We start from the raw sequence: 24,795 nt of genomic DNA on the forward strand, positions 1-24,795 counted from the left end.
TGTCGGAACCGGCCGGATCGGACCACTATAGCATATATCCTCCATACAACCGATTTCTCAGAAAAAGAGGATTTTTGTCATATCTTCCTCAATTTATAAGATTGAAGCTTCAAACTTCACCATATGCTTTCGTATATTGTACATATTGTTGTCTTAAAAAATGGATGAGATCGGTCGTATATATAGCATATATCCCCCAACCGATTGTTCAGATAAGAAACTTTTCGTAATTACTGCCCCATTCTTACGTATATAGCATATATTGTTGTCTGAAAAAATCATAGAGATCGGTGGTATATATCTCATACAACCGATTGTTCAGATAAGAAACTTTTCGCAGTTTCTGCCCCATTTTAACAGCTAGAAGCTTCAATTTTAACCAAATGCTTACGTAAATATATGTATATAGCATATATTAGTGTGTGAAAAAATTATAGAGATCGGTGGCATATATAGTGTATACCCCGTATAAACTGCCCCCCCTTTTCCAGCTAGAAGCATCAAATTTCATCAAAAACTTACGCTTACGTGATATAAGTGATTCGTGGTCATAGTTTTTACATGCAGACCACAAAAAACGTGAAACTTTGCATCCTCACACAAACTACCTATATATTTTTTATACTCAGCGTGCTTTTTTAAATTTACGAAATTGGTTAAGGACCACGCGCACTGTTATATAAAAGATTTTTAAAAGGGTCGTGGACGAATAAAATAAGATATACCTTTGCAAAAAAGAGCTTTATATCAATGGTATTTCATTTCCCAATTTAATTTATAACAATAAATAGGAAAAACATCACATTTTAAAAAATGGGCGTGACACCGCCCCTTTTATGACTAAGCAATTGTCTATGTTTCGGAAGCCACAACTCAAAGAAAAATTAACATATCGTAATGAAATTAGATATAAAACAAGTTTAAAAGGGTCGTAGACAAGAATAATAAGCTATAACTTAGCAAAAAATAGTTTTGAATCAATGATATTTTACTTATCAAGTTTTGCTGTAAGAAGAAATTGGGAGACACGTGTTATGTAGAATAGTAATTTATCTGAAATGAAGCTCACGCTGAGTATATAACACCCGAACTTAGACACCTTTACTTGTTTTATATTTATCTTAAAAATTGCTTAGGTATGTACATCTGTTCACTATATATTTCTTATCTTATACAGCCGATTATTTGGAGATTACGAATGGGATAGCATTATTGTTCAGCCCCATTCATGAAAGGTATGAAGTCTTCGGCACAGCCGAAGACAGTCCCGTCCTTACTTGTTTATTATTAAAAGAATTGCAAATAATTTTCGTATGTTTAGTATACAATTGAAGCTCGACGCCGGCAGTTGTTTAACTTCGAAAAGGAAATATATTAATAATGTTAACGCTTATACATACCTACATAAACGTTTAACTACTAACTCGTATCTCATATGTATATAAATGTTGTAATTGAAACGATTATTTTCATTATTATGCATTAAAAAAAAAAACAGGTGAATTGTATTCATTAAAATTGCCTGGCGTATTCCTTCGGTTTATTTTCCGTCTGAGTGGGGCGTAAACAAGTCAAGACAAGTAAATATTATTGAAAAAGCTGTAATCATCAAGATAATATAAAGAAGTGCTGATAATAGGGTTATTGATTTCACCATGAATTCGACACTTAGGATGAGCATTTTTATAAAAAATATCGGATCAATAACTGCCTCGTTGAGCTGTGGATCTAATAATTGCTTAAATTATGCGACGATAGCAACAAGTGTTACGGAGTCAATATTGGAACCGGCAAACAAACCACATGCCCTAGCAATAAAACAAAATAAAGCGACGCCAGACGTAGCTGCTCTTCCCACAGCCAATTTAGTGCAGCAATATTCGAAAAAGGTTTGTAAATACATAATGGTTAAACTTTCTGAATTGTATCAGAATTTTTCGATGGTATATTTTTTTGGCTTAACATTTTTTTCGTTGAAATAAAAAAAATTTTAAATACTGTCTTGAAAGTTTTTCGAAATTCGAATTTTTTCAAATTTTACAATTAATCAGACTAAATATAATTACGGATTACAGAGCAAGTTACAGAAGCATACATAGTGAGCAAAATTATATTATAAAATATGGATATATATTATTAAATCAGTTGTCGGGATGGACTGTGATGCCGAGCAACGGAATTGATTATTAGTGCTGTCGGATTTAACGTGATTTCGAGCAGATGATGTATATTTAACATACAATAAGTAGGGCTGCGATGTGTGGGAGGTTGGAAAGAATGGAATTCCAAGCCACCCGCCCAAAGTAACTATTGATTATTAGTGCTGTCGGAATGGACGTGATTTCGAGCAGATGATGTATATTTAACACACAACGAGTAGGGCTGCGATGTGTGGGAGGTTGCAGAGGACGTGATTCCAAGCCACCCGCACAAAGTAACTGGAGCTTATACTTATATTTAATTCAAACATGCCAGTATTGTGCAAAATAGATATAAAACTGCACCGTAACCTACGTAAACCCATCTGGGCTATACAACACCTTCAGAGAGACACCTGGTGCTGCAAAAGGTTATCTACCGTACAAATTCGTTCCCGATTATAGTCAGCTATGCTCTCACCAGCGAACCTTATAAAGTTAGGACTTGGCAAATGGCGGCAATATTTGTAATTCACGTCGATGGCATTACCCCAACGACTCCGCGTCAAAAATATTGGGTGCGACGTTCGATAGTGACATTTTTAGCGAGTTGTCAAAACACCGCGCTCAGAACTGACACTGAATGTCTACTTATGGAACCAGGATATAAGCAGAAATGCTGAAAAATACTTAAAAACCTGGGCACCCTAAAAGACATCTGATTGAAGTGGCCCCGCCTCCCAGGCACATAAGGAGTCGGTTCTTCAAGCACTATGTAGGAATCCGATACACAGGAATTCAGCTGTTTGAACGAGTTGAGTATAACCAGGTCCTCAGCCTCGTCCACGACGTGTCAGCAAAGCCTTTTGTCGTTAAATGCCCGGCGAACCCCGTTGTCAGAGTCCAATCCAAGAAACACGCAGTTGAGGAAAGCAAACTTCCCAATTAGACGGGCGTCGCTCTGGCACAACTTCGATCTGGATAGTGCAGTAGGTTGAAGACTTACTTATCCAGGATCAATCCTGACATATGCAATGCATGTATGTCCTGCATTGAATATGTCTCTAAAAGACACGAACCCTCTTTTCAATTACAATGTGGAACCAACACCCGCCTACAACCCTTTTGACACTGCAAGGCTCCTTGGAATTCCGTTTGAGAATATCGATGACACTTTGTGAGTGATCGCACCTATTGGACGGTGCAAATCACTGCTATAAGAAGGACAAAATTGACTGCCACCCATACGAAAAAGGTGCTGCCACTATCTGGATCATGGACGCTGGCATCCACATACCAAGCTGTGCTGCCCAAAAAGCGTAAGTACGGGAACGCTGGGGTTAATAATACTGTCTTCGAATGATCCTAAGTACGTGCTTAGAGATAAGTTAGATTTCAAGGACCCAGGCCTACACTTAAGAGAAGTTAACTCTATAGATAGCCGCCTGGCTTGATCTGGTCATACTGAGCACCGGCATGTTACTGACCTATCTACGGCCAGGTTTTGTATAGTCCACCCCTGATATTACCTTTGTATCAGAAAATCTCTTTTCATCATCTCAATAAACCACTGTAAAGAGCGGGCATGGCGCAAAGGAGTAAGATAGGACCAAACTACATAATAGTGTAGCTATTGAACAAGAGAGCAACCGATAAGTAATCGGACACGGAACCGCACTCACACCGCAAAGTATCCGTCGGATAGACCGACTGGAACGGGACATCAATGTCTAGATTTTAGTCGACTCTTACTATAAGCACAGATCTTGCCGGAAGGATACCCTAAACCTCTTAACCCATTAAGTGCGGTAATGGTAATTTGCTCCGAATTCGGACCAAAAATTGGAGTAATTAGGTAGTTGAGTCGGGTGTTATTCCATTTAGTAATCGATGTCCGGAGGTTCCATGGAAGTGAACCTTGGTGTGGAGATAAGTTTCCTTGTAAAACTAGAAGCAATGTAGATACAAATATTGTGAGAAGGCACTCCTAATATGACTTATAATCCTAATAGAGATATCAACTAACTACGTCCAGTAGAAATTTTAATCGAAATACGACATCACTGAAGCAGTTTTTTTCATGGCCCTTGAATCTTGAATGATTCCATGACGTAAAGCAAGGTCGTTAAACACTTTTAATTCAAGCAAGTCCCACCCGTGACAAATTCTGTGACACTCATATATTTAAATTATAGCAATAAAATTTCTTAAGAAAAATCAATTATTTTTACGAGATTTCCATATTGTATAGAATTTTGGGAAATTCCGCTTATTTGCAACCTTCTGTTAACGTTCGTATCACTGAACTGTCGAATAAATAACTCCAATATTCTGTATTGCAAAATGGTCTTTATTAGTCTACAATTATACTTCACTTCGCAACTAATAGCGTATTTAAATCAAACTGATTACTGACTACTCAGCTCGCGCTGCTTTTTTAGTCTCTGTTGCCTCATTCACCCATTTCTCCTAAGGTCTAGTAACTTCGCTTCTATGCAGGGCCGTAGAGAGAAAATACAGGCCCTGGACTCAACAATTTACGGGCCCCCTATAAAAAATCCACTAATACATTTGATTAATTTGAATTAATGACGTCTCGTTCATGAATCAATATTGATGCATTACATCAAACAAATTTTTGCCACATCAACTAAATGATTTTTGGACTAAGAGCTGAAAATACTATTTTTACCATTTTATTGTAACGTAGAAATAAAATTCTCTTTTAACAGCCACATATTGTTTCAAATAATCTTTTCTAGTTAGTTTAAGTACATTTCTAATAAATATAATGATGATTATAATTTTTAATTATTCAATATAGAAGGTTCGGATATCAAAGAGTGACTTTTCTTGCTTTTTTCGCTTCAACTTTTTTTATAATAATATCAAAATTTAACTGTCTTGCCAAAACGGATTCAACACAAGGTGTAGTAAGTCCTGAAGCTCACTCTTGAGATGAACATGATCTATAAAAGTTTTTGATTCTTGCAAGGATGCTGAAGGAACGTTCTGCACTAGCTACAGTGACAAGTATAGTGCAAAAGATACGTAAAGCAACACAAATAGTGGGGAAAATTGTATACAGATTTTGAACATATGTAGATAGCATTTAGCAATTCCAAAGGTGACAGACCTTTATCAAAATTTGCTTCGTAAATGTGTTTCAAGAGAATTAATTCGCATTCTAAGATTTGAGAAACGTCAGACTTGTACTTTTCGACCAATTTTGCTGCGCTCGCCCGAACCGTAGTTTCATCCATGTCTTCAAATTGCCACAAAATCGAAAACGTCTCGTCAAATTTCACATACCTGCAAATCGTTCAGTAATGCCAGTGATTACCGAATCAACGATCTCCAAGAATGTATTGTTTTTAAACTCAGACTCTGGATCATCCGTAATCATCTCATTTCCATTATCTTCAAAACGTATTTCTCTTTCGAATGTCCGGAAACTTTGGCGAGATGTTCAATTGAATAGCAACTGTTTTGCATTCGTTTAAAATTGTTTCCCATTGATTCCTCTTCAACTTCAAATCATCTAATAAGGCATCTAGATGTCGGGCCTCAACATCTATGGTGACGTCTCTAGCTTGGAGTACGACGTTTCTTTCATTAATGGTAGTCAGTATTTTGAACCAAATTGATACAAGATACATTCTAACTTGTTGATTTACTTGAGAATGCCGGTAACATCTCCGTATGCTTGTGCAGTCAAATTTAGCTTAAGTATTCCGTTTAGTGCTTGTGTTAATCCTGGAACATGGTTTGCGAATGGTCTGATGGCCTCAATTCTAGCCGACCACCTAGTGTCTGAAAGACTGTGAAGAGAGCTCGGTACATTTTTGTTTGAGGATGTCCCATCGTTGTGGAGTGGTGCTGAAAATAGTAAAACATTTTTGTACAACTCCGAAGAAAGTAATTGCAGCCTTACCACATAAATTGAAACTGTGGGTTGCACAAGGCGAGTAATCAGCATTCGAGTTTTTGTCGAGAACGTGACGTTGTGCTCCGTTGCAAGCTCCTTTCATTTTGGCGCTGTTATCGTGCCCTTGTGCACGACAATCTTTTAATGGGAATTCATGTTTACATAGAGTATGGCATATTAAATCAGCGATTTCCCCACCAGTTTCTTTGGTTATGATCCACGAAAGCCAAAAACCGTTCTTGAATTGTAAAATTTGTTGCTTTCGAATTGAAATGGAGGTAGCGCAAAATGAACGTAGTCTTTTCAGCGTGACTAGCATCAGGCGTAGAATCAACGATAATAGCAAAATACTTGGCTTTCTTGCTTTGATCTAATATAGTTTCCCTCTCGTGTTTTGAAAAAATTTCTATGAACTTGTTCTGAATGTCTGGAGAAAGATAGTGAACCTGTAAACGTTTGTGCTACTGTTTTGAAATCTTAACTTTCTCCAAATGATCTCTAAGTGTCGGATCATAATGGCTTATGAGTTATACGATGCCCAAACAGTTTCCATTGTTTCGTTCACCAAGATATATACTTTCGCCTTTGAAAGCTAGGCCTCTTTCACCGAAAAATAAATTAGTGTCCAAAATTCTATATAAAATTTCTTTCCACTTTTGAGTTTCAGTGATTACCTGTTCATTAAAAGTTTGAATTGATTAGTGTTACGTTGAAAACATGTTTGCGTCAGTTGAGTAATAGAAATTGTGTTTTATAAGCGTTTTGAGCCAGCCATATTTATTCTTAAATTTTAAGGAAAGGGACTTTTCAAAATATTTTTCAAACTTCACTATAATATTAAAACGAAATGCAAATATTCGTTGCTTTTGAAATTCGGCTTTAAAATTGCACATGGAACAACTAAAGACTCCTGCATTAAAAAAAATTCCTTCATACCTCTAAATCGCTGGTCCCCTCAGAAACCCCGGGCCCGGGGGGAATCCCCCCCATTCCCCCTTCCCTCTCGTCGGGCCTGGCTATATGCGTGTGTAATTATAGTTTATAGCCTCTCGCATAGTCATATGCGCGTGTATATGTGAGTACTACTTCGGCTGATGACTACATGTGTTTATGAGTATCTTCGTTGCCTTGTATGTATGTATGTGGGAAAATGATAATTAATATATTTATGTAACTTGCTTTAATGTTGTTGTGCCTTTATTTAATAACCTTAGGGATGAGGTATCAATTAGTGATGCTAATATTCGTCACAATATAATTGCAAAGTTCATGTTATATATAACTTTACTTATGGATTCCATCTATTTTTTGTCGCACACAACTTATAATAATTTGCTCATTATGTTAAGATCAGACCTGTTAAATAATGATTAAAAATTTTAATGATTATTAATTATAATGAGTTTTCCTCAGCCAATTGTTTAATGATTAAGTGTCAGTAGGTATGTCCTTTTAATGATTATTAATTAATTATTTTCATAAAAATTTTGTAATTAATTAATTAATTATTTTTAATTGCATAATTAATACAAACAATGTTGATTGTTTTTAATTATTTTTTCGTTTGTCTTATGGAATGATAAACATAATTATTTGATTATTTTAATTAATTTTGATTATTTTTAATTAAATAATATAATTATTTGATTAATGTCGATTAATTTTGATTATATAAATTGCATAATTAATACAATTAAAATATCATTTTTAATTAATTTTAATTATTTCTGTGTTTTTCCAGCATCATAATATAAAAAAAAATACATATATATACAGATATATACTTGCGTCTGTGGTGTAATAAGCCAAAATTTACGCTCTCCAATTTACTTTTTAAAAGTTTTCACAAAAAGCAGCGACAATTGACAATATCAGTAAGAATAAATATGTATCTTATATTTCTTGAGTTAGCACAAGTATGTAAATGCAATAGTACAATTGGTTTCAGCCACTTATTTCTTACTTCAAACATTTTCTCTTTCATGTTAATAATTCAAAATAATCATATAATTGGAAATAATTAGATAATCAAAAATAATTAAGTAATTGAATTAGTCAAATAATTAAATTTAATTATTAATTGTTTGATTAATTTTAATTTTTTGATTAATTTTAATTGTTTGATTATTTTTAATTACTTAATTGTTCTTAATCATATGATTGTATTTAATTTAAAACAATGGGTACCTTTTTTAACTATTTTTGATAATTTTTTAATGGCCAATAATCATGATTACTTTTAATTATTTTTTTAATTAATTAATTATTAGTTGCTAGGTGCTGTGCAAAAAATTAATTAATCATTAAAATTAAAAAGGGAAACGAAATTAATAATTATTAATGTTAATGGAAATTTAGCTGCTTTTATCAGAATGCTTCAACAAAGATGAAATATTGCGTACAATTGTCCCATCCATATCTCAAACGACTTAGACTTCCATAAATTTCACGAGCGATCATTTTTACTTGACTTATATTTCGCTTATTTATGTTTTCAGTTACAAGTTAAGCCGATAAGCCTTGATCCATTAACAGACTCATTTGGACGCCATCACACGTATCTGCGGATTTCTTTAACGGAACGTTGTAACTTGCGATGTGAGTAAGCAAAAAAAATTCATTGGCGGTAGAAAATTTAAATTTTTACTTTAAAGTTGGGTATAATAATGTAATAAGTTAAGTTTGGCGGTCTGTAGGACTGAATGTGTCCATAGTGTTACCAGAAGTTTGCTCGACGACCGAGCTGGGAAACATTTATAAAAATGCAGGATTTTTGATATATCAACACCAACCTCTTTAGTAATACTACATAGAAGATTTCTAGGACCTATACTACTGCTGATTCGAGATCTTATAAAATAATGATATGATTGACACAGTACACACACTTTCAGTAATTTATATTTAGTCCGTGCCTATCAAATTTGTGGCTGTTTTTGGCCATAATATACTCATGTATCTTTCGTTTGACCACCGTTTTGCGGGATCTGTGACCCGTATTGCGTGGAAAACTCTTCCAATTTGAGCGTTACTGCTCAAATTGTAGATGCGATCCCGTTAATGTCAGAACTAGTCGGATTTTATTCGAAATTTCTTCCTGTTCTCAGTTCCCTGACAATTGAGAGGAAGATAAAAGATAGTAAATAAAGGCATCTTCGCATATGAATTTAAAGGTTTTGGGTCCGTTTTCTCTGTGTTAACGCTGAGAGTGTTACCCATCCGGTTTTGCCAATTTTAATTATTTGTCAGTTTTACTTTAGTTCGGAAAGTACAAAATTGGGCGTTGTAAGAGGTATGGGCGCAGAACGTCGTTTTTTTCTTTTTAAATTGCAAAACGTTGTTATTTAAGTAAATAACACTTAATTTAGATAAGATAACTTGCAATTATTTTATGCGGTTGTAGAGATGCACAAATTGTTATAATCAAATTCTGCATAGAATACAACCATGATGGTTCATGCTTCATTAATTTATTAATAATATGTTTACAAACCTACAAAATTTCAAGGTCAGTACTGCATGCCAGAAGAGGGCGTACAATTACAACCAAAATCAAATATTCTAACAACTGATGAAATCCTCTACTTGGCACGAATTTTCGTTGAGCAAGGAATTCGTAAAATTCGTTTGACGGGCGGCGAACCAACGGTACGGCGAGATATAGTAGATATCATTGGTAAGGAAATGAAAGTGGAAAACGTACTAGAATAAATTTTTTCCGCCAGACGTAATCTAATGAAATTAGTTAACTGATTCCAACCTTTACTAACGCTCCATCACCAAAAATCTCTAAAAAGTATGAACTGCGCAGAAAAGTATGCAAGATTTAGTACCATGTTGTCATAACGAATAACCGCGTAAGTCCTATGTAGAAGTGTAGCAGCTGCTGTTTAGTGACAGTGTTGGATACTTTTCTGCACACTGGATACTGTTTAAGATATTTTAGACTATGCAGTTTTAGCGATAGCTTTGGGTCTGAAGTTTATCAACGTATTAATATATACACAAATCCTTTGTTTATTACAGCAAAACTGAAAACAATACCAAAACTTGAAAATGTTGGCATCACAACGAATGCTCTCGTGCTAACTCGACTCTTAGTGCCAATGCAACGTGCTGGATTGGATGCAATTAATATCAGTTTAGATACATTGCGACCAAAACGTTTCGAAGAAATCACGCGACGAAAAGGTTGGGAACGTGTAATAGCCGGCATACACTTAGCCGTACAATTGGGCTTTAAACCAAAAATAAATTGTGTACTCATGCGTAACTTCAATGAGGATGAAATTTGTGATTTTGTCGAGTTTACCAGAGATCGCGCGGTGGATGTACGATTTATAGAGTATATGCCATTTACTGGCAATAAATGGCAAACCGAGCTATTGGTATCTTATAAGTATGTGGTTACAGATTGAAACAATGTCAGCTTGGAGTGGAATCCTGCTAAGTACCATTTTTGTTGATGCAGTTTGGTAAGGCAGGACATAACTAAAGACAAAACAGTGACAACTTTCATGATTTCAATGAAAAAAGAATGGCGGGATAATATCCGAACAGTCAGAAAAGTCTCAAATACATAATTGACTGGTAATGCTCATATCTGATCTTGATTCCGACCAATAATTTATCAGACACCCAAATATACCCTCTCACCAAATTTCATCAAGATATCTAAAAAATTTAGAGACTAGTTGAGTTCAAACAGACAGAGAGAGGGACATGGCTAAATCAGCTCAGCTCGTGATCCTGATAATTTCGGTATACTTATTGGGGGGATCTATCTCATATCTTTTAAGGACTTATAATTTTAGAAAATCGGTCCCAAGTTAATACCATTTCATTTACATACATATATAAAATATTATTTAGCTTCCTATCTACAGTTTTTTTTGTGTCGGTAAGCAGGTTTACACTTCAAGGCGGCGTTATGGAAATTACACTGTACAGTATCTGGTTGGGCTTTGGAATAAATCAAAAAGCAAAAAACGTAATTTCTTCGTTTTTCAAAGTTAGTCTCCCAAATGAAGTTATGGGCTTTCGATGTGCTTATTTCGACCCTCCGTCATATATTTTTTTAAATTTATTTATTCAAAAGCCTAAAAAATTGAAAATGTGAGCGTGCTCTGCCTTTTTTTCGCATTTGATTTCCTTTTATTAATGACCTATGTATGAGCTTTTCGAAAATTTTACATTTGGCCTCAGATAACACACCCGTATCATGTATTACGATCCGTGATCGAAAACTGTTTTTGAAATCACAATACCTCTAAGATGGTGAATCGGAGTAAACACATGCATATGTATGTGAGATTGGGACAATTCGTACTCATAATATCCATAATTGATTGTCATTTTCAAAAAAAAAGCTTGACCGTTTAATATCTATCGTTTGAGTGAAAATGGTGCCCGATCCATGATCGTAAAACACGATACGGTTTCTGGTATTAATCGGCCTATCCTAATAGAAAGGTCGTAACTTAAAAGTTTTGTTAAGAAGGACGTTTCTCATATGTATACTTTAAAAAAATATATTTTTTTTGCCAACAAAGCTTCGAATTTAACTTAATTTATCTCTAATTCATATTTCGCAAAAAACATGACTTGGGAAACGAGATAATAGATTCATGTGTCCTATATAGTATAGTTTAGCATCTTGAAACGTTAACGATTTGTGAAAAATTATTAAGCTAAATTAAGTTCATATCTCTTCTGTCAAAAAATTGTATTTCAATTACAACCCTTTTCCCGGCCTCCTGAGATACGACTTCATTAGCGACTTCTTTGATGTTGTTGTTGAGATACGGTCCTATTAATAGTTTGTCTGAGATACGTCCTTTTTATCAAAAATTTTATGTAACGACGTTTCTACTAGGATAGGTGATATGTAAGAGTGAAAAAATAAAAATTATATCGACGAAATGAGAAAAAAACAAGAGAGCCATTCCAATAGCAATGTTTTTGGGGCTAATTTCGAAAAACTGAGAAATTACTCTTTTACTATCGTTCAATACTCGTATAGTGTAACCTTATATCACAAAACAATTGCACAGAAATTATTTAATTGCAGGGAAACATTGGAGATTATAAGAAAAAAATGGCCTGACTTCCAAGCATTACCCAATGGCCCCAACGATACATCTAAAGCTTATAGTGTACCTGGTTTCAAAGGACAGATTGGTTTTATTACTTCCATGACAGAGCATTTCTGTGGCACATGCAATCGTCTAAGACTCACTGCCGATGGAAATATTAAAGTTTGTTTATTTGGAAATAAAGAGTTTTCGTTGCGCGATGCCATACGTGCCAATTGCTCTGAAGACGATTTGATTGCATTGATTGGAACAGCAGTTAGTCGCAAGAAAAGACAACATGCTGGTAAGTGAATAGTTGTAGACGGCTGAAAAGAATATATATAAACGAGTGCAAATTAGATATGTAATTGTTGCTGGATAAAAAAAAAGGTGTATTTGGCTTGAAGTTTCTATGAGAATGAATGCTATATTTCTTATAGAAAACATTCAAATTTGCTAAATTTTCTAAGATATTCCAATATTTAGTACAGAGATCTTTCTTCTAGCTGCTCAAAGTGATCTTAGTGATAAGGAATAGGGAGCAGCCTTAGAAGACACAGGGTTGATAAACCTTGTTTTAATTTTAATATAATTAGAAATTTCAAATTCTAAAATTATAAAAATTTGCCGACTAGACGGAGCTATGCCTGACATCGATCATGTTGTTATTGATTGGTCGTTGAGTCGTGAATTTGGTTCGGGGATTTTTGATCGGGAAATAAAAACTATAAAGCAAGGATATAAATAATATCACTCATTAAAATTTCCACTTTTGTTGCCAACGAAAAAATAATTTATTGATCGTAATAATTATCGTAATAATTATCATAATAATAAAAAAAAAAATAAATGTAAGGCGTGATAACCTCCGAAGAGATCTAAGGCCGAGCTTCTCTTCCAATTTGCGTCGTGCTCCTCTTGGTTTTCCCTACAAATTGGCCGGACGGGACCTATATGTTTTATGCCGACTCCGAACGGCATCTGCAAGACAGATGAGTTTTCACAGAGAGCTTTTCATGGCAGCAATACACCCGGGGCGCTTGCCAAACACTGCCGAGGGGCGACCCCGCTTAGAAAAATTTTCTTCTAATTGAAAAATTTTATTTCTAAAATTTTGATGTTGCTTTGCCCGGGGTGTGAACCCAGGGCATACGGTGTGGTAGGCGGAGCACGCTACCATGACACCACGGTGGCCGCCATAATTATTACCATGATAAGTATCCAGAAACGTAGAACATAAACGTTGACAAATAAATATTGTAGGAAAAATAAAAACTTAACGTTGATAAATAATTACACTGGACCACGAATTTCAACTTTTTCTCTTTACCAGAAACGCCGTTATGAAATTCGTATGTAAAATCACCCGCTGATTTCGAAAATTGAGTTCATTTTTGATTCTTTGGTACGGTTTTTGAGATATTTGCAATTTACCGTTATTCGAAAAAACCAAAAAGATGGCTCCCATTAATTACGTATATCTCACGAACGGGTAAAGCAATTGCAAAAAAGTTTACAGAATCGGAAAGACGATAAAATTTTCTATGAATACATCGTACATTGTTTTTTGCTCAACCAGACAGTTTTCGATATGTTAGCTTATCATTTCAGACTTTTGTTTTTTTTATGAAAAAATATGAAAAAAAATATTTTTTGCGAGGGCAACATTCCAAGACCACAACTTTTTATCCAGATATTTTTCCTTTGCATAAAGCTCTGTTTAATTAGAAAAAAGATAAGCTATCATCGAATAAAATCGATGCAAAACTACGTAAGTTATAAACGATCAAATAAAAATACCCAGGTTGCGCAACTTCAATGTATGTATACATACATATATTAAAGGTATAAAGTGCAAATGGGATATTATCCGGATAAACGAATAACACCATAACAATGATAATACTTTTTGTTTAAATAAATCAAATAGTACTTTTAACACTCGAGTTGTTTTATATTAGGTAGAGAGGTTGCATCGAAAGGAAGAGTGGTTGGGTTCGAAACCTGCTGTAGGCATGTAGTTATAAACATGTATTTCCGTCACTTATGGGTAAGTATGCAGGTAGATTTTCAAAATTATAAGACACAAAAAAATTTTTAAAGCCTACATCTAAAGCAGGTAGTATTTTCTTTTCCTGGCTTCGTATAAAAAGGAACCTTTCTGTCTAGGTAAGATTTGATTTTTTCAATTTTATTCTTGTTCCGAGTATAAATATGAGTTAATGCGCCTTGAAACTTCATAACATCTGCAAGGCTCGCCGAAGATAGTTCAGTTCATTAGTCAAATTTCAAAACCGTGATTTATTAAAAAAAATAAAATGAGTAAAAGGAAGCGAGAATTTGTTTGTAATAACGATCCAGATATGTTCTGTTTCATGTGTGGCCAATATACTATCATAAGGCGACGACGAGTATTCTCAGATCATATGAAAACTTTATACTCCAAGTATTTTGGCGTTGAGCCTAAAAATGCTGAAAAACCATGGACGCCGAACACTTTGTGTACATCGTGTCGAGTAGAATTGATTCAGTCGGAATCAGGACAACAAATAAAATTTGATACACCAATGATATGGAGAGAACCTACTTGCCATTCAATAGAGTGTTATATTTGTCAAACAAAAGTAGTTGGCATTGGAAGATCAAGAAGAGTAACCTATGCCAGCGTACCTACAGTGACATTATCAGTACTACATTCAACGGCAGTTGCGAATCCAGTTCCATTGTCAACAGTAATATCTGAGTGCGGGGAATCAAGTTGTACTGAATTTCGCATGGGAAACGGGAGAAACGTTCTGTCACAAGCACAACTTAATGATTGGATAAGATATTTGGAACTATCCAAGGAAAAGGCCGAGATCCACGCTTCTCGTATGCAACAATTTAAATTTGTGTCATCCGATGTTAAGGTGATATATTGTAGAACTCGTCACGAACAATTTTCCAAACACTATACCAAGAAAGACAGTATATGCTACTGCAACGACATTCCTGGTTTATTCAAAGAGTTTGGTCAAACATATGATTCAAAAGACTGGCGATTGTTCATAGACAGCAATAAACTGAGTTTGAAGGCTGTATTATTGCATATTTGTAACAAAAAGCCTTCTATCCCGATCGTACATGCAGTAAATACAAAGGAAACCTACGAGGAAACGCAAAAACGACTCAAATTTATCAAATATGAAGAGCCTGATTGGAAAATATGTTCGGATTTCAAAGTCGTTGCAATGCTATGCGGTCTACAAAGTCGCTACACCAAGCACTGCTGCTTCCTTTGCAAGTGGGATAGCCGAGCTCGTAGGGACCACTACGTCAGAAAGGATTGGCCGGAAAGAGTCGAGTTTACCGTTGGTGTGGATAACATCAAATACACCCCTTTTGTCAAGAAAGAGAAAATCATACTTCCACCTTACACATCAAGCTCGGTCTCATTAAAAACTTGGTTAAGGCTTTGGACAAAGAAGGCGAAGCATTCGACTATATGAAAACAATTTTTCCAGATATTTCTCAAGCCAAGATAAAGGAAGGTATTTTTGTTAGAGCACAAATAAAAAAGTTGATCAACAGTAATCAATTCAAAAGACTACTCTCATCAGTTGAGGCAGCAGCGTGGGAATCCTTTGAAAAGGTCGTTGCTTCTTTTCTCGGTAGACACAAAAGCCCTTACTACGAGCAGATAGTGAACGACTTAATCAATAATTATCCGAAAATGGCTTAAAGGCTTATTAAAATTAGTTTCCCAAAATTCTTTAACTTATTTACCTAACTAATATTTTCTTTCCAGGCGTAAATATGTCCTTAAAAATTCACTTTCTGCACTCACATTTGAGCTTTTTTCCGGCAAATCTTGGCGACGAAAGTGACGAACATGGCGAAAGGTTTCATCAGCAAATGAAATTAATTGAGAATCGATATCAAGGATTCTGGGACGTCGCAATGATGGGTCATAAGAGAAACCGATCCTAAACTGAATAAGCGTCAAAGTAGAACACATAATTATTTCGACTACATAGTAAAATCAAATTAAGATAAAGATTGTTAGAATATAGTATAAACATAAATAAATTTAAAAAAAAGTTAAAAATATGGGAAATTTCATTCATAAATTGAACTTTTAACTAAATAGAAACAGAGCATAGCTAGATATCTCACTCTTCTTTATACCATACATACGTTTTGAGGTATACGTTGAAATTGCCCAACCTGGGTATTTTTATTTGATCGCTTATAACTTACGTAGTTTTGCATCGATTTTCTTCGATGGTAGCTTATCTTTTTTTTAATTAGACAGAGCTTTACGTAAAGAAAAAACATCTGGAAAAAAAGTTGTGGTTTCGGAATGCTGCCCTCGCAAAAAGTAATTTTTTTCATATTTTTTCATAAAAAAAACAAAAATCTGAAATTATAAGCTAATATCTCGAAAACTATCTGGTTGAGCAAAAAACAATGTATGATGCATTTATAGCAAATTTTATTGTCTTTCCGATTTTGCAATTGCTTTACCCGTTCGTGAGATATACGTAATTAAAAGGAGCCACCTTTTTGGTTTTTTCGAATAACGGTAAACGGTAACTCGATTTTCGAAATCAGGGGTGGTTTTACATACGAATTTCATAACGGCGTCTCTGGTAAATTTTGGCCGTCGACCAGTGTTATTATTCAACACATTTTTTTCCAATTTTCATTCAAAAATTGTTTCGAAGGAACGTGTTATCGCAACTTACAACTATTATGTCCCTGAAAATTCAAAAATTCGGGATGTATTTTAAAAGCTACATGAAAATTTCAAAATATGCCGTGGTTTTATTTGGCTACAACAATAAATGATTTGTATAACCAAAACCATTAAATCCATATTCGACGTTTTCGAAAAAATTGGAAAATTTGAGCAATATTTATGTACTTGGAATTAAAAAGAAATTGTTAATGCAGATTTGTAGTAGTCTTATAAATTTTAGTCTAACAAAGTACAAGGTTTGAGTCTCGCCAAGATAGCTTGATTTTTGACGTGTTTTGGCTTTTATACAGAAGAAAATCTGAGAGTTTTGGTAAAAATATGTCAAATATCAAATTGAAGATACTTCAAACCTTGTACTTTGTCAGGCTTAAATTGATTCGACTTGAAAGCTGCGTCAAAAGAGTTTATAAAAATTGGAAGTAAAAATTTGTCCAGCTAATTGTTTTCTAAAATTAACCAAAATAAAAAAAGAAGACATTTGGTTTGCTGTTCTTATTTGAGTGGCAGGATGTGGACAGTCCTTTGCCGAAATAAATCCGGTACACTCGGATACAAATTCTTGTACTTGGCGCTTTAATGGTTTTTTTAACCTTCGAAGCTTTGGATCTGTAGATTTCAGTTGCCTTTTGCGGCAGGTATGCCTCACCTCGCGAAAATTCTAAGTCACAGGCATGGGGGGCTGCTGCAATATGATAATAACTTTTGCTAGAACTTCCGTGTTTACAGCTGTATTTAGCTCAACACTAACGAATTCACGCTAAACGCTTTATATTTGTCCATTTTTATACTCAGCTGAGCAGAGCTCACAGAGTATATTAATTTTGTTCGCATAACGGTACCCTGTAACGGCATAAACTAATCGAGATAGATATAGACTTCTATATATCAAAATGATCTGGGCAAAAAAAGAAATTCATTTAGCCACGTCCGTCCGTCCGTAAACACGATAACTTGAGTAAATTTTGAGGTATCTTAATGAAATTTGGTCTGTACGTTCCTGGGCACTCATCTCAGATCGCTATTTAAATTGAACGAAATCGGACTATAACCACGCCCACTTTTTCGATATCGAAAATTTCGAAAAACAGAAAAAATGCGATAATTCATTACCAAAGACGGATAAAGCAGTGGAATTTGGTAGAATAGAAAATTAGTATGACGCAGAATAGAAAATTAGTATAATTTTGGACAATGGGTGTGGCACCGCCCACTTTTAAAAGAAGGTAATTTAAAAGTTTTTCAAGCTGAAATTTGGCAGTCGTTGAAGATATCACGATGAAATTTGGCAGGAACGTTACTCCTATTACTATGTGTCCTAAATAATCGGAGAGCAAACATGCCCACTTAAAAAAAAATGTAAGTCAAATTTTAATAAAAAATTTAAATTCCAAAATGGGCGTGCCTTCGCCCTTTTTTATTTAATTTTTCTAGAATACTTTTAATGCCATAAGTCGAACAAAAATTTACCAATCCTTGTGAAATTTGGTAAGTGCGTAGCTTCTATGACGATAACAGTTTTCTGTGAAAATGGGCGAAATCAGTTTGAAGCCACGCCCAGTTTCTATACACAGTCCCCCTTCAGTCCTTCCGCTCGGCCGTTAACACGATAACTTGAGCAAAAACCGATATATCTTTACTAAACTTAGTTCACGTACTTATATGCAATCAATTTATCCTGGTATTGAAAATGGGCGAAATACGACTATGACCACGCACACTTTTTCGATATCGAAGTTTTCGAAAAATTTCAAAATGCCATAACTCTATACCAAATACGAAAAAAGGGATGAAACATGGTGATTGTATTGGTTTTTTGACGCAAAATATAACTTTAGAAAAAACTTTGTAAAATGGGGGTGACACCTACCAATTTAAGTAGAAGAAAATGAAACAGTTCTGCAGGGCGAAATCGAAAGCATTCCAAGGGCATGGCAGGAATACTGTTCGTGGTATTACATATATAAATAAATTAGCGGTACCCGACAGATGATGTTCTGGGTTACCCTGATCCACATTTTGGTCGATATCTCGAAAACGCCTTCACATATACAACTAAAGGCCACGCCCTTTTAAAACCCTCATTAATACCTTTCATTTGAAACCCATATCGTACAAACACGTTATAGAGTCACGCCTGGTCCACCTTTATTGCGATATCTCTAAAAAGCGTCCACCTATAGAACTAAGGCCCACTCCCGTTTAAAATACTCATTAACATCATTCATTTGATATCCATATCATACAAACACATTTTAAAGTCACCCCTGGTCCACCTTTATGGCGATATCTCGAAAAGGCGTCCACCTATAGAACTATGGCCCACTCCCTTTTAAAATACTCTTTAATACCTTCCATTTGACACCCATGTCATACAAACACGTTACAGGGTTACCCTAGGTTCATTTTCCTACTTGGTGATTGTAGGTTATAATTAAAAATTCTTTTTTTTTAAAGAACGTATTTTGATTATATTTTATTTTGATCTTTTTAACTTTTTTGTTTTGCAAATTTCAAGGAATGAAAATTTTTGATAATTGAAAAATCAATATTGAAAATTAAAATATTGATAAAAATATTAAAATTACAAAGTTCAAGGTAACTTAAAGACAAAGTTAAATAATAATAATAAGAACCCTACATTACTCCCCCTTCCGAAGAATTGTTGTTAAACAAATTAAAAGTAACTTTCTTTTTGATTTTAGTGTTAGGAATTTGTGCAACATCAATAAATGCTGGTTTTAAACGATCAACAGAAATATTTTTTATTTCTTCATTTATTTCCACCTTGAAATTTTTTATGTCTTTTTCGATAATCTTATAAGGACCCTCATATGGAAACAAACATGCTTTACAACACGCACAAAAACAAACTTACAATCTTTTAAGTCCTTTGGAATAAAAATATTAGAAGAATTTTGATGATGGACTAAATTTGATCTAAAATTTTTAAAGTGTCATGTAAACTATTTAAGACATCTGATGAACTTAAATTTTCATTAACCGAGACAAAAAGCTCACCAGGTAACCGTAAATTTTGACCATAAATCATTTCTGCAGGTGTAGCCGAAACATCTTCTTTGAAAGTTGATCGCAAACCTAGAAGTATTATCTGCAACTATTTCTAGCCATAATTGATGATTTTAACTGTCTATGAAAACGTTCCACCATTCCATTAGCTTGAGGATGGTAGGCAGATGTTGTTATGATGACTCCCAAGTAATTTAGTTAGTTCCGAGAACAAATTTGATGTGAACTGAGTGCCCTGATCTGTTGTTATTTCTAAAGGAACGCCAAAACGAGAAATATATTCATTAAAAAATTTCTTTGCAATAGTTGCAGCAGAAATGTCTTTTAATGGATATGCCTCCGCCAACGAGTAAATATATCAATTGAAGTAAAAATATATCGATGTCCTTTTGATATTGGTAAAGGGCCTACAATATCCAAATGGATATGCTCAAATCTACTTTTTGGTATTGGAATTTTGAAAATAGGTGTTTTTGTATGACGATAAACCTTCGACTTTTGGCAACTGATACATTCTCGAGACCATAGATTAATTTGTTTGTTCATATTTAGCCAAAAATATTTTTTAATTATTAGCCTACGAGTAGCCTTTGCACCTGGATGTGATATTCCATGTAACATTTCAAAAATCGTTTTTCTTAAATTATATGGAATATACGGCCGGGGATATTTACCCGAAATTTCACACCAAATATTAAAATTTAGTACAGGAATTTTGATTAACTTAAGGTTATTAAAATTTTGACTGTTTGTTAGTTCATTTAGTTCATTATCTTTCTGTTGTTCATTTTGTAAAACTTTAAAATTTATCTCTGAATTTTTAATGGAATCAACTTCAAAAGCTCGTGACCATGTGTCAGCTACAACATTATCTTTTCCTTTTATATACTGTATATCATTAGTAAATTGCGCAATAAATTCGAGATGTCTTGTTTGCCTAGGGCTGCGCTCCGTTTTTGAGCTTAAAGCAAAAATTAATGGTTTATGGTCCGTGTAAACCGTAAACTGTCGCCCTTCTAAAAGGTATCTAAAATGCTTGATACTTAAATAAATGGCTAATAATTCTCGATCAAATGCGCTATACTTCGTCCCTGATGGAGAAACCTTTTTCGAATAAAAACCTAATGGCTCAGATGTACCATTAAAGTGTTGTTGTATGACACCACCAATTGCCGTATTAGATGCATCAACATTTAAAGAAAGTTTTGCTTCTTTATTAAAATGATTTAATAATACCTTAGATGCAAAATTTTCTTTAATACATTCAAAGCTTTTAGTTGTTGCGTCGTCCCATATTAATGTTTTATCGCGTTTTTTGTTTGTTCTATTAATTAAATAATACATTATATTCGTGTACTCAGCTAGATTTGGAATATACCTATGGTAATAGTGTACCATTCCTATAAATTTTTGTGCCTGTTTAATAGTTTTTGGACGTGCAAAATTACGTATGGCTGCTGTTTTCTCATCGGATGGCCTGATTCCAGAACTAGAAATATTGTGCCCTAAAAAGTCAATATTGTTAACACCAAAAATACATTTACTTGGTTTAATATTTAACCCATACTCGAATAGTCGTTCGAAAAGTACACGTAGATGTGTTAAATGTTCTTCTTCATTTTCACTCGCAATAAGTAAGTCATCAATGTATGCAAATACAAAATCTAGACCGTTAACAATTTCATTAATAAACCTCTGGAAGGTTTGTGAAGAATTTCTTAATCCGAAAGGCATACGCAAAAACTCGAACATACCGAAAGGTGTTATTATTGCCGTTTTGAAAATATCTTCTTTGGCCATTGGTATCTGATGGTATGCTTTCACTAAATCAATTTTGGAAAATATATTTTTTTTTCGAAGATTCATATTGAAATCGTGTATCTGAGGTAAAGGATAACGATCAGGTACCGTAATAACACTCAATCTACGGAAATCACCACAAGGACGCCAGTCGTTAACATCCTTTTTTGGTACTAAATGCAATGGAGATGCTACTGAGGAATTTGAGAGTCTACAAATTCCACTTTTTAGTAGAAAATCGAACTCGGTTTTGGCCATTTTAAATTAATTGGATCCAAGTGCCTGGGCTTGGAAAAAAGAAGGTTTCCTTCAGTAACAAGTCTGTGGACTGTAGTATGCTTAACTGGTTTCGAATAATCCGGTTCAGCTATCAATGATGGAAAACTTTTTAATAATTTGTATATTTGTTATCCACTGAGAAAATTTTCGGAAGAGTAACATTACAGAAATATGAGATCGTGGTGACTGAAAGATTTATCAATGGGTCAACTAAACGTTTATTTTTTATATCAATAAGTAAGCCATATTAACATAAAAAATCAGCACCAATTATTGGTTTCGCTATGTCAGCTATTAAAAATGTAAAAGGAAATTCGCGTCTCAAACCTAAATTTATGTTCACAATCTTGTTTCCAAATGTCGAAATTGTAGAACCATTACCCAGCCAGCATTTTTTGAAAATGTTGATCAAAAAATATTCAAATATCATACCCTAAGATGATTAAAAACGTTCAAATTTAAAAGCATTTTCTGTTCGAATATTAGCGTATCGTCGGGAGAAAAATGTACCATAAATGTGATTATTCTTGAATAATCATTTATGATTCATATTTCGAAACGCTTTTTATTCATATTTGATATCATTGTAAAATTGAGCTTTAATTGTTTTAGAGTAATATTTGACTGCTTTTCACAGTCATTTTCTGATCATATTCGTGAATATATTTCAATCGTTTTGGTTTAGATTTTTGACTCATTTTTGAATGCGATTATGATGCATTTATTCTTCATATCTCATTCAAAATAAGATACTACATAATAATCTTATTTCTTCAGGGAAAAAAGCATGCGGAAGTGAGCTTTTGAACCACAGGTCACTCGCAAACAAACTTGACCGATATTCACCTGCGACTACAACATCCAACATCAGCTATGATCGTCAATATCTTAAATTACGATACGGTACGGGATGTTGAAGACATATCCAGGTACATACATATGTCAAGAGAGTTTCACTTACCTGGTCAAATAGCTCACAACTTTTGTATTGTCCAACTATTATGTATTATCTGGGAAGGTGGAGAAATGGTTGGGGAAATCTTCGGGCATGAGCAGCATTTGCATTAAATTGTTTTGAAGAATGTCTTAATAATAAAAATTTTATATATGTACATATTTTTTCTGAACTTCATGATTGAAAAAATGTGTGTATGTGAAAAACATAAGTTTTTCAATGAAAAGTAAAATTTTAACAAGTATAAAACTCATTATTCAGTTAACAAATATAGTCAGAAAAGATTCAGAAAGCTGAATTGAAAATGATTATAAATGTTTGATCACCTAAAGTAAACACATTTGATTCAAATATGATTCCAAAATGTGATTGAAAAACTATATTCAGTTTTTGTTCATCGAAAGGTGAGCATATTTGATTATTCTTTTTGTTGACTTTTATGAAATATTAAAATTTAATCATCAAAGGACTTCAAAAATGATTCCAAAACGTGATCGAAAAATGATTTTCAGTTTTTGATCATCAAAGGTATTCATATTTGATTATTTCTTTTGTTCAATTGTATGATAACTCATTATTTAGTCAGAAAAAAGAATCAAATTGTATTTATATGTAGGGAAATTCAAAATTTAATCATCTAAATGCCGTGTGGGTAGCTGCTGTTAAAATAATATCGGATTTATTTTTACTTAAAAATTTTGAAATAGGCACAACTGAAATTTCTGCCCCACTGTCAATAAGAAAATTAAGTTTATTATCCCAATCATATATAAACAAGCGACGAGTATATACTTCAAAATGTCCATTGTTTGTCGCTGCAACAACGGACGAAGTTAATTTGTTATTCTTTGAAAAAGCACAAGGTTGTTCACATTTTTTAGCCTTGGTACCGAATCTATAATGATACCTACATACCCAATTCTGATTATCGCGAAAATTTGATCTATACCTTAATGGACTTCGTAATCTACTAGTCGAACGAGATCTTGAAAAATTTTGATGTATTTCTTTCTTAATTTCCGATAATTCCAAAAATAATTTTTCAAAATTTTTGTACATAATACTAGTCGTTTGAACCAAATTACATATTAATGCATTTTCGCTTTTTGAATTTTGAAAATTATTGATAGAAGCAATTTCGTTTTTATTGATAACCTCTCATACGTTATCAGCTAATTTCAATAATTTATGTATGTCACTAGAATTTGAACTAGTTAAAATTACATTTAAATTCTTTGGTAGTTTTCTCATCCAAAGTTTCTTAAGAACGTCTTGGCCGAAGTTAGTACCAGAGAGTAATACCAAAGACAGATAAAATTCAGATGGTTTGCGATCTCCCATCTCAGAATCAGATAAAACCCTATCTAATTTGGCATTCTCACTTAAAGAATGTCGTTCAATCAAAATCTGCTTTAATGCAGAGAATTTATTTGTCTCAGGATTTTGAACGAAATCTAAAATTGTCATAATTACATCTTGAGGAAGCGCAGTTATGACATATTCACATTTTGTTACTTCCTGAGTTATATTCTTTCTACTAAATTGCATTTCGGCATGGATGAACCATGCCTCTGGACAACTCGTCCAAAATTGGGGAAGTTTAACTGATGTTGCAAAAATTTCATTAGGGGGACTCATGAAAGCATATAAACTTATAAGGTGTAAAATTATATCCATTTACACACGCTGTTATATGAACGCACCTAGTAATACTCTTCTTGATAAACTTGATTGTTTATCAGATGTATTATTGCCAAACCAAAATTTTTAGATTGTTATACAAATTAAAAAATGCCAAGATTAAGTGAAAAATCAAAACTAAAACGTCTGTACTAAGATATTCTTGTAAATGA

General features: G+C 33.9%; 1 protein-coding gene across 3 annotated transcripts in view; it reads left to right on the plus strand.

The window, feature by feature from the left end:
* The first annotated feature begins 1,342 nt into the window (after nt 1-1,342).
* Nucleotides 1,343-24,795, plus strand: part of Mocs1 (Molybdenum cofactor synthesis 1) — a 28,835-nt gene continuing 5,382 nt past the window's right edge. The window contains exons 1-6 of one of the 3 annotated variants that reach the window (XM_067790357.1): nt 1,343-1,580; nt 1,640-1,889; nt 8,565-8,664; nt 9,575-9,742; nt 10,093-10,465; nt 12,137-12,444. In XM_067790357.1, the coding sequence (XP_067646458.1) occupies nt 1,656-1,889; nt 8,565-8,664; nt 9,575-9,742; nt 10,093-10,465; nt 12,137-12,444 (1,183 nt within the window). In that variant the 5' untranslated portion in view covers nt 1,343-1,580; nt 1,640-1,655. Of the gene's footprint in view, nt 1,890-8,564; nt 8,665-9,574; nt 9,743-10,092; nt 10,466-12,136; nt 12,445-24,795 lie in introns of all 3 variants that reach the window. The other 2 variants (XR_010953803.1, XM_067790358.1) reach the window with 2 other exon arrangements.

The sequence above is a fragment of the Eurosta solidaginis genome, chromosome 5 (assembly GCF_040869045.1).
Source record: "Eurosta solidaginis isolate ZX-2024a chromosome 5, ASM4086904v1, whole genome shotgun sequence".
NCBI classification, from domain to species: Eukaryota; Metazoa; Arthropoda; class Insecta; order Diptera; family Tephritidae; genus Eurosta; species Eurosta solidaginis.